At 33.9% G+C, this 11,466-nt stretch overlaps 2 protein-coding genes across 2 annotated transcripts; both read left to right on the forward strand.

Moving 5' to 3' along the window:
- Nucleotides 1–3,320: 3,320 nt before the first annotated feature.
- LOAG_08927 (hypothetical protein) lies at nt 3,321–4,687 on the forward strand (the record flags this gene model as incomplete). The annotated part of the gene is made up of 5 exons (XM_020447829.1): nt 3,321–3,385; nt 3,695–3,772; nt 3,909–4,032; nt 4,175–4,304; nt 4,610–4,687. The coding sequence occupies exons 2-5, from the start codon at nt 3,709–3,711 to the stop codon at nt 4,685–4,687; spliced, it is 396 nt and encodes a 131-aa protein (XP_020301979.1). The 5' UTR covers nt 3,321–3,385; nt 3,695–3,708.
- A 1,215-nt stretch (nt 4,688–5,902) lies between these two features.
- LOAG_08928 (hypothetical protein) lies at nt 5,903–11,209 on the forward strand (the record flags this gene model as incomplete). Its single annotated transcript, XM_003144458.1, has 12 exons — nt 5,903–5,930; nt 6,019–6,090; nt 6,410–6,510; nt 6,707–6,869; nt 6,952–6,974; nt 7,187–7,295; nt 7,398–7,570; nt 8,472–8,574; nt 8,807–8,895; nt 9,536–9,630; nt 9,771–9,918; nt 11,045–11,209. 12 exons carry the CDS (start codon nt 5,903–5,905, stop codon nt 11,207–11,209), a joined length of 1,269 nt encoding a protein of 422 aa, XP_003144506.1.
- Between the last annotated feature and the right edge of the window lie 257 nt (nt 11,210–11,466).

Raw genomic sequence — 11,466 nt, forward strand, 5'->3', positions numbered from 1 at the left:
ACTATATATATATATATATATATATATATATATATGTATATAAAGTCAATCCAATAAAATGTAATGTTAGTGAAGTTATCGTCTGACCAAACAATCGCCAGTTCCTTTCTGGAATGAAAAAAGATTCCAGTCATCATTCAAAGAGATGATGAAATCAGTCAAGAATGCTAAAAGAAAGCTTTCTAGGACAATTATCCTGAGCTATTCATAGGAGCTTGTTGGCATGCCTAAAAGTGATATTCGTTCTGCAACTTTATTTTTATTACAAAGTAATCTCTCTCGAGAATCACCTTTTGACTATCGCTCTTTTTCCTCCCTTTTCTTCCATCTCTTTTTTTCATCGCCATTCTAAAAAATATAGTAAAATTTCAAAATCGTCATCATTTCAGTTCGACATTAGAGATGGCAGATGAAAATACTCTTTGTAATCGCTAAATGATGTTAATTCCGAAGCATTTCCGGTAAAAATTGAATAGCTAGCATGTAACTGAAGTACTTGTCAAAGCGTAGCCGATGCACAAATACATATGGAGGAGTGGACCATACGTGACAACTTAACCGCTTACTTCTGAAGCTTTTTTACCGACTAGGAATAAAACTTGATACAAATTAGTTGTGGGTTAAAACGGAACATATCTCATTTCATTTTAATATCTATTGGGAAATGAGTCGAGGGGAATTGTAAGCTCAACAAAAATATTTACAACTGCCCGTCGTAAAATGCGATATATGATGGATCTTACATCCTCACATCTTTTCCTTTCGGTTCAAAATTTAAATATCCCTTTCTCTTCATTTTTCAAAAATCTCATTCCATGACTGAAAAATGCTCCTTCTCCAGTCTAACTGGTTAGCAATACGAATAACATGTCTGAAATTTTCTGCAAAAGAGTTACTCACATAACAATGATATTTTCTGTTTGGAAATGACAACTTTCTCATCCTCTCTCTACCAATTGAATTTTGAATGTTAATATCTAAATCTAAATTTACGAACAACGCTTCAAATTAAATCAAATTAATATCACAAATGATTCAGACTGGTTCGAAATTGGGATGTTGGAAACTTAGTTCTCTTCACATTAAATGGAAAAAAAAAGAGATTCAAATCGCAGAAATTCTCCTTCAATCAAAACATTCGGCTCTTTCAACTTTTATAAAGTAAAACCGATAGGTTTGAAATTCATAGAAAATCGAATTTTTCGCCTACCCTGTTTTCTTAACCATTAGAGTAAGATAAAATAAAAATACAAATATGGAATTGAATTAAATAAAATCAGATCATAATCAGATTAAAATCAGATTATAAAATCAGGTGAAATAAAATTACAATGAAATAGAATTCAACGGACAAATTGAATGAAATGAATTTTGGAATAAAATTGGAATAAAATGAACAAAAATTAAATGGGATAAAAGCGAACAGATATGAGTAAAAAGGAAGTGTGTCAAACTTTGTTTGAAGTTTGGAAGCACAACAAACAAAGCTATTTAAATCGTTAAATTCAGTTAATTGGAAAAGCTCCAAGTAACATAAATCCTTGAAAGTTCACTGTCTTATTTTTGTTCGAAATTATTATTTACGAAATTTCTTCGAGCCTTTTATTTACGCTCGAATTTTATACAAATTTCAATGAGATTGAAGTTAATAAAACCAACCTTTTCTCACTAATATTGAAATGATTCAAGTTTTCTAATATTGAAATGGACTATTCATTTAGCAGAAATGGCAATGTTAACAGTCCATTAGCTTCATGATATTGCATTAATGCAGTAGATCTATCATATACAGTGAAGGAGTAAGGTATAAGATTTACACTGCAAACAGAGGGAGCAAAACTTCATTGCCAACTTTTCAAAACTTAGTAGTAGAAGAATTATCATAAAGGAAAGTTTGTTTTCAGCAGATTTGAAGTGGATGAAAAAATATTTTAAAAACAAACATCTACTTTCTAGAAAAGATGATTGGTGAGGGATCCTAGCAAAAGATTTATTTAAGCTTACTTCGAGCAACAGCTGTCTTAAAGAATAGCGCCATGAAAATGGTCTTTGAAAATCGCAAAGTTGCTAAAACCAAAAAATCGCAAAATCATCTGATCAGTTGTTTTGAACAATCAAACGTAGGTTTTTTCTCATCAACCTAACTTATTTCAATTTAAATCGAAAGTTGTGTGACGTTATACAACTGTGTCAAAATGCGACACATATTTCGTTTTGCTTGTTGTTTACCAACTTTTTTATTTATTGAAGATGGAGAAATTATGGCTGATAATGTCTATAATGAACGTAACATGCCAATGAACATTACTTCCTTCCTGAAAACTGATTTTAGACCAAAAAATTTGGTCTAAAAGCTTATTAAGACTTCAAATATAAACGGGAAATTTTGTCGATTGAAATCTCAAAATATTATAATTGATGAGAATGGGACTGCTTGAACATTAAATGAATTTGAGGTGCATTTTTATTGTTGCCAAGCAGCACACTGCATTAATCAATATTTTTGGTGTGCAACTACGAAATCCGATGATTTTTTGAGAGTTTGATTATCAACTTTGAAATAGTTAAAAGTGTGAACAAAAAAAACGAAAAAGTACTTCCAGATTTTTGATCGTTCCGATCTTTTCTATTAACAAATCATTGGATCATATTAATATTTGAATTAGAAATCTTCATCGAAAGAGAAATTTTTCTTGTGAAAAGTTTTCCAAACTTCCTGAAGTTCATTCACTGAGTACACTTTATGCAGGTCCACTTCGGTTTCTAATACTTTCTCCAAGTGAGACAGAGAATGAATGAAACTTTCAGAGGTCACTGAAATAGAATGCGCCGAAGAACGGAAAGAATACGTGCTTGAGAAGAGGAAAGTTGTCAGATATGCTAAACAAGTACATGAAAATGAATAACTTCAGGTTGACATTTGACTGCAGATTACTGTTAACGGTGACCTCTTTTTTAAAGGGCAAAGTCTACCTTCCAGCTTTGGTGAGGCATCTCGCGCATATAGCTTTGATTACCCTGCTTGCTGTTCGCTGCCCTCCACTTCACGAATAAGTGTGCAAACCGTCCCTTTAGCCTAACCTATGACCCCTCCCCTTGCGCCTGGCACGGAAGTATTTTGTTCTTTTTTGGAATATTTTCTCGCTTTTCAATCCCTGTAGATAGTACCACAACTCCGCCTCCAAAAGTCCATTAATCAACCAGTGCTAACCATGCTTTTTCCCATCGGATGCTCTTTTTGTCTTTTAAATACCTTAGTGAAAATAGCTCTCAGCAAACGACAGCAGAAAATGCAGAATGACAGAGTTTTTAGTATAGCAGACGGTAAAAGAGATGCGAAGTAACAAAACCGATATTTTCAACGGTCGCATTAAATGTTGGTGAGGTAAGAGGTCAAATACGTTTTATCATTGGGGTCAAGTGGAAGTAATGAGCTGTTATATAATTTCGCGAAAAAAATTGAAATAATATGTAATACAATATCTGAGACCCGATGGATTGAATGTAATTGCCAGATAAGAGACTTTTAGCTGGAAGTAATTTGTGGATTGTCCTGCGGTACTGCCATTTAAATATATTTCTGGGGGTATCTGCAGAAAATATCTGCAGAAATACTTTAATTGTCTGATTGAAGAGCGTCGTGTTTGGTACTTTCTTGTGTTTGCTGGAAAATGCTTCAAAAAAGTTATTCCAGATTGCGCAGGCGTGATGGTGTCGTCGCGTTCCGTGCTACTATGTGTACGTACAGTTCACACATCATGTCGCATGAACAGTAAGCGAATTTATGTTCTTGTCATTACTGATCTTTTTTATCCGTATCACAGACGTCTTAAAACAGTGGCACATTAGTCTATATAGATGTTTTGCCATTTTCTCACTTATCTATTTAACTATTCTTTCTTTTCTAGAAAGAGGACCGTTGACGATCGATGGTTGGTACCCACGTGATCACATGCCAGATGATTATCCAAAAAATGAGGAAGAACGTCGAGCAGCGGCGATAAAATATGGGATGAGGCCAGAAGATTATAAGTTAGCTGTGTTATTATATATTGTGTGATAGAAATATGAATAATAGATATTTCCAAAACTTCCGTATTGGCTAACATTTTACTGCGATTGATAAACTGAATGTATTATAATATTTGAAATGATGCTTTAATTTTTCTTGTAGGCCATATGACAAAGACGATTACTATAAGTATGCAGGAAATTATCCGGATTATGGTTGCGTCACCTATGACCATAAGGATCCATATGAAAATTGGAGCGATCCACATTACCGAAGGAATTGGGGTGAAGGAGTAAGTTACATTAGGCCTGTTTGGGTGATTTTAACAATTCAAATTACAACATCAATTTATAATGAGAGAAAACGAGGTCTTTTTATTTTACCAATCAATATTATTGTTGATATGAGTAATTATTTGAACTTCACATCTGAAGAAATATTTTTGTTAATATCAGTATTATTTTGGAGAGACCTGCGTTGTTACATAGCACATTACCTGCAGATGAAACGACTTGAAATAGAAGGGTTTACCAAAAGGTTATCTCTGAAATTAAAAATAATATTCTAGCTTCCCCATTTAAATTTTGGAAATTTCAGATGAATATCCAAGCAGTGATGCATACATGTGATCGTGATTCCTATACCAGTATTGATGATGAGGAAACTTCAATTTAAGTGTAATTTTCATTAGTAGTAAAGAATTTGTATTGAAGGTGCTTAAGAGTATAAGTTTTTTTAGTTTGTTCAATTTATTAAAATCTATGCAATTTTTGTGTTTTAGATGGACCAACACGGTAATTTTCTGTCGTCATTTAATTCCAGCGCTGATCTTTTGCTGGATTGGTATTCAGACATGGCCAAAGGGTCGTAAATGGAAAAATGACATTGTAATGTGCTTTGATTTCGATTGTCGTACACTTAAGTTATAAATTTAAAAATCCTGCTCATTTAATGTTGAATTGACGTATTTACTTATCGAAAAAAAAGCTCATTTAAGCTCAATGCTAGAAATAAATCCACAATTTTAGAAGACTTTTAATTGTGTTTTCAGATGCTGAAGCAATATCCTTACGATATTAAGCGGGCGTATCCATTTACTGATCCGCGTATCTACCCAATTACTAATTACACGTTTGAACCAATGGATTGAGGAATTGAAGGCAGAAGGCATCTAGAATAGATTCAGGAGTTATTCGAGAAAAATTACAACTCGATAAGAAGAGTTCATCATGCGTTAACTTGCAGCATTGCTAACTTACAGCATTTCAAATGCTGTTTAACTTCAGCATTTGAAAATCTAGATTTTATTTTTAAAAACTGTTGACGTGAACATTTGTCTGGTAATAAAACGTTTATCAAAAATGTCTTTTTTTTGCGAGTTTTACTTCTGTTAATTTATTTTTCTCACCTGTATTAATTGGAATCACTGCAATACCTTCGTTCGGTTCAAGTCGTGCTTTTGTTTAATATCTCTCTCCATCAAATTTCTTCAGCTTTTAAATATTCTTAACATTCCATAGTCATCGCAATTATCGTAATTATACCTTAATTGTTCTGAAGTTTAAGAACGAATGATAAATTCGAAAAAGGAAATGTTAAGTGAAAAATGTTCCTATTTCGTTTCACAAAGCGTAGAGTTTAGCTGATCATCCATCTTTAAGAGACTGCAGTCAACATTCAAGTTTTTATATAAAAATTGATATCTGATCCTTACTTTTAGATATCAGGACTGGTTTTGTTTGACGCTGAAATTTGCTGAAAATTCCAGATGTATTGATTTCTTTTATTCAAATGGATCTGTGAGTGTAAACCTTCGGATGTTTGTTTGTCAGTTTGTCTGGGAATACTTATAGGACTAAATCAAGGTTGTTCTACCAGAACAGGAGGAATATGTTGTATCTCGAGGATTTCCTGGAATGTGAGTTGCGTGCTGGAGATTTGAACTTTACTGTTACGATTTAAATTCTCTTTATTGAAACCATTATGTTTCAATTCCTTTATTACAGTACTTGATCAATTACCTGGTGAATTGAGAGACAGGAGCACTGAAGTTCGAATGTTAGACCTGCAAGCACAGCGTAAGTGACCAATAGAAATTTCTCTTTTTTCGAAGCTTTTTTTTAATGCTTGCCTTTCTAGATTCTATTGAAACTATTGACACAATATTCTCCGGCAGGGTTACATTCCAAATATGTTTGAAAGTTATGTCGTGTTTAATAAAGTTGTAAGATTTACTAAATTGTATTGCTTCTCGCAAATTCGAACTAGTTTTGTATGTTTTTCGTTTATTTCAAAAGGTTGTTCGTAGTTTTTCTAACATTTCTAACATTTTTTTAACTAAGTGAACGAAACGTAAAATTTCATAATGTTTCATTTATATTCAAATTCAGTTTTCAGAATTGCATGAACGCGCCAACAAGGAAAGAGATGAGTTCTTCTCTACAGGTAGTGTTCTGCCTCATGATGTTAAGGTAAAACGATACAATGAAATCTTGGAGGTGCGTTCTTAATTACATTTTGTGGTCTCGTGCATTCACAGTTATTGTGTGGGAATGCTTAAAATAAAATTTAGAACCCTGGATTAAGGTTCGTTGTATATTGTAGAATAGGTCTTAAATTTGTTCCCAAAAATTATTAAGTTTCACACCAAAACTAATTTAAATTATTGAAGAGTTTAAAAGCTTTTTCTTGTAGCTTTATGCGCAAGCGAAGGCTCTTTCGGACGAAAAAGTGGCAATTTTGGATGTTTGCCATTCATTGTTGCTAAAATATAGCCAAAAGTTGAACAAGGAAATACTGCATTTTAAACTGGAACTTGAAGCTGATAATCCTGGCATCACTGAACAGATCGAAAGAAGTAAACATTGAAATTTTCTTTTGCCCATGATTTATTTAGTGTTTTATGAAGCAACATTGAATTTACAAGTATTTCTTTTCAGATATGTGCGTTTCACATTGTTTAGTATGTTCACTTTCTAATCCTTTTCTCCTTTGTTTTCCTTAGTCAATGCTTGCTTATTTCAGAATTCAATGAGATAGAAAAAAATCTATTTCTTCAACGCAAAGAACGTAAGCTGTTTGTTTCAATTTTGTTCCGAAATGAACACTTCTGGGAAACATTTCATACATATATTCCTGAGGAGTAGATATTTTGTTTATTTTTTTTTTTTTTAGGTAAGACGCAGATATCGGGAAGCCAATGCCAATCTGGCGGGCATGATAAATGGAAACTCAAATGCACTGTCCGAAACATCAAGTACTGGTTCCTCTCGTGGACAGCGAGGTTTCTGTTCATATTCAGTCCACACTCACTGTTATTTTTACTTCTTATACCCATATTGTTCCATGCATCTATTGTAGGTTTCATACCCAAAGTTGATTTTAGGACAGTTGAATGACACATGCGAAGCTGGACTGGATATGAGTGCTCAGACGCAACAAAGTGGAAGTCATTCATTGTTTTCAGCAGCGGGGGCACGCGATGTTGAACCTGGACCAAGCGGTAGCAGAGTGCATAATGTTATCAGCGAGCGTGATGCTGATTTGCCCCCGCTGAAGGTAATCGTGGTGAGTTGACTGGAATACAAATCCTCTTGCCACACTTGTCTAATGCGCTATCTGTAATATCTTCCATTCATAGCCTTATTGCCACACAATAGATTTTGAATCGTGGGTATGAATTGACATTGTTGAGTGAATTCAGAAGTTGATTTTGCGAGCAAATAACTGAGTTAGGAACAAATAACCGAGTTTATGCTTTGTGAAGAACTTTCATGCATCCATTTGATTTAACTTTTACAGCTGATCATGAATTTAATTCGTTTTTAAAATTTATGCACCGGAGCTCATATTATAGTAGGATTACCCAAGCTGGTTGCCGAACATACTGTATAAAATCGAATAGTAAATGTTGAACTTTGGAATTGCCTGAGAATGAGGGGCTAGGCTGCATTTCTTTTGCAGATGGACGCGTTCAGTAACAGTAATAATATTTTACTGATGTCTATATTATATTATTTTAATGTTCATTCTTGGGTGTCTGCATCCGTGATTGGTTGTATTAGCTGGACAAAAAAACACTAAGATCAGTGTATTCGATAAGTATACGGATTTGGAATTGAGTAATGATATCACGGGGTTATGAATTTTGTGTCTTGAATTTACTGTAAACAGCTTCGGTATAGTATGAACGGAAGCACATTAACTTTCGTTCATATTTAAAAACTGCGGTTTGTTTAAAACATTATGGTATTAAATGAATCACAAAATTGTAATTCCAGTATTGCGATTGCACTGTGTATCGTTTCATCATTTTGCTTCCTTACTGATTTGGATACTGTAGGAGATGAAAGTGTTCAAACACGACTAACATTGGGTGCATTGTGCCCTAGTACCATGACTGATTAATGTAAATTTCATAAATTCTCAACATTAATAAATTTCGGTGCTCATTTCACAGAGACGTTCACTTGTCACTCCTCAAAAAATCATTGGTATCAGCAATGCTCATTCATCAGCGGCAGTACATGCTCAGTCCATAGCAGGCAGTACTCCTGATCGTGGTTGGTTATTTGAATTGTCAAAATTTCGTTTATTTTCATTTTAGAATTACTGTTGTATGGTATAGGTTTTCGGAAGGAATAAAAATTTTTGGTTTGAAAGTCTTAAGCTTATTTTTGTTTCCTATTAAATACAAATTTTGACCTTCATCACTTCATATTTTTATTAAAGCAGTTTAATTTTCACTTCTATAAGCCGTTAGACTTTTGCATATTTTAAAAAGAGATTTCAAAGGTAACGGTTGGAGCAATAACCCAAGTCAAACTCCATCTACTTCTTCACAAGTACAGTTCTCAGTGCATCCTCCGAAGATCACTTCAAATGTTAGTTTCATAGAAATCAATGGATTTCAAATTGTATTTTAAAAAAAAACTTTTGGTTTTCATTTGAATAAAAGATCTTTGAAAAAACAGTTCATCTCATAATGCTCGCGAATATACCGGCAGTCATGTAATGTCATTGCGGTTTCGTTATTTGATTACCACACCAAAAAAGACTTTTTGATCTTCCTTCATATCTCTTGTGTGTTTTTTAAATCTTTTTAATTTAAATAAAGTTGCTTCTTTTTTTTTCATGCTTGTTAGATAACTGACAAAGAAAAGAATGCAGTGCGACTCATGTTATCTGATACTTTTGCCGCTTCGGTTCCTTTGAACTTAGGTTTAGTCAGATTTGATTGACCGTGTAAATACTTTCAAAAATTTTATGGGTGTCTTTCAGTGCACCTCAAGTTAAGTACGTCATAATACTTCAGTTGTAATATGAAGAAGTTCATATGTGTTAGACAAAGTTCCTTTGTTATCTTTTTTCTTTAACCTGCACTCAATGCCGGCAGAATTGTGATAATTTGTGAAATATGTATAACTGAAGTTTGGGATGATTTTTCGCTACGGGATTTGCTTTATGTAAGTTTTTGCAAATGTTACCACCACGAAAGCGAAAAAGAGAAAAATGTCGTTTTAGCCAAGTACCTTTACTGGAACATCTGGACATTCTGCTCCGGGACAGTCAATGATGTCACTTGCCGCCCAAGAAAGTCGACATGGACGTCCAAGAAAGTAGCTTTTCGTGCTGTATTAATTTTCATGGTATAACTGTAGCCATCAAAAACCGTTCCAATGAGCAGTCTTCGTTTCTTGCATATCAGTTTCTTTGGTTCTTCGGTTTTTCTTTAAAATAATAGATGTTTATACTTTAGGCTAACGTCTAGAGCTCAAGAAATGCTGTACACCATGCAACGTCATGAACGTCGTGCAACAAGTCTTACTTCTTGTTCACCCGAACTAATGCAGGGGAGTGACGATGAATCGGATTCAGATCGACGCGTATGGTGTTTTTGTCGTGAAGTAAGTTCCCATTTTTGCTTGAAATACTGATAAGGTATGAATTAGAAAAGGAAAAATCCCAGATTGCTACTTTTGCAGGAAGATTATAATCATTGAACCTTTGTTTCTGTGATAACCTACACTCCTCGCAACGGCGTAGAGCGGCAGGAGATAGTTTGAATTTGGGCAAAAAATGTGTGAAATTTTTTTTACTAGCGAAAAGTCAAGATGGTGAAAAAAAACCACATAGTGGGTTTTAGGTGAAAGTTTCAATGCTGATTCTGAGCGAAAATGCTGCTTAATGTCTTTCTTCTTACTGAGCATCTTCAAGGGTTGTTATGCGAGAAATGCAAAAGGAGTGTAGATTGAAATAGGAAGATTTGGAGAAGCTCATAGCATGTGGATTGAAAATAATATTGTATAAAAAATTAAGTTTTTCGTTCTGTCATGTTTTTCCCTTCATTTTCTCTCATTTTCTTGCGGTCTGTCATTTTCTTGCATTTTAGGGATAAAAAATAAGTTTGGCAGGTAAATTATATCAGTGGGTAAGTGGATATAAACCTACCTCATCTGTGTTAATAGGTTATTATTTGTGTTACCTGAAACTACCTTCTTCTAATCTTAAACTAGACTTAGAGAATACTGCCGAATAACATAGTGATACTGATATGACCACTGTTTTGTGATCTACCTGTAGCGTAACTGTAAGTGATAGCAGTGTAATGAAAGAATATGAAAAAATATTATTAAGAAAATAGTATGGAGTGGAACTATGTTCAAAAACTTTTATTCTATGAGATTGGGCATCTGAAATTCCAAGAAGAGTATATGAATGTTAGTGACGTAAGCGAATTTCTAAGCTTTGCACCCCAGTTTTCAATTGCTATGAATCTTTTTGATACTTGGTGGCTTATGAAAACGAGCTGAAGGTCTCGGAGTTTGCTTCATTCTAAAAGCTCTTCAAGGACTTTACACGTCAGTTTTCAAGGATGTAGTCCTGAATAGAAATATTAGATGATTTATGAACGAGTTTTGATGGGTGATATGTTGGTAGTTTTGTAAGATAACATTTTGAGATTGCTTGTGACCAACACATTTTACAATTGCTTGCTGTTTGATTCTTTTTGTTAATTCCTTTGGTTTTTAGAAAGGATATGGCTCAATGGTGGCTTGTGATGATCCAATGTGTCGTTATGAGTGGTTTCATTATGGATGTGTTAATGTTATTGAAAAGCCTAAAGGAAAATGGTACTGTCCAGAATGTGCACCAAAACATTCAGGGTCTGAAATGACCGGCATAAACAAGGTGTAAACTGCAGTGTTTTTTGGATAACCAACCCGTTTCTTCATGTCAGATTTAGGTTCTACTGCTGTGAACTATGATCATTTATGGGTTTGAGACGAAAAACTTTAAATGGAGTTCACAAATATTTGTTGTCGGATCTGAGCGACTCACGACTTAAATGAATTATTGGCTTTGTGTGCTATTATTCGGTTATAAAATTATTTAATAACTCTAGTACCTCTTCTTATTGATATTTTATCACATGCTTTTTATATTGGTGCTTC

Source organism: Loa loa (genome assembly GCF_000183805.2).
Source record: "Loa loa unplaced genomic scaffold supercont3.56, whole genome shotgun sequence".
In the NCBI taxonomy this organism is placed as follows: Eukaryota; Metazoa; Nematoda; class Chromadorea; order Rhabditida; family Onchocercidae; genus Loa; species Loa loa.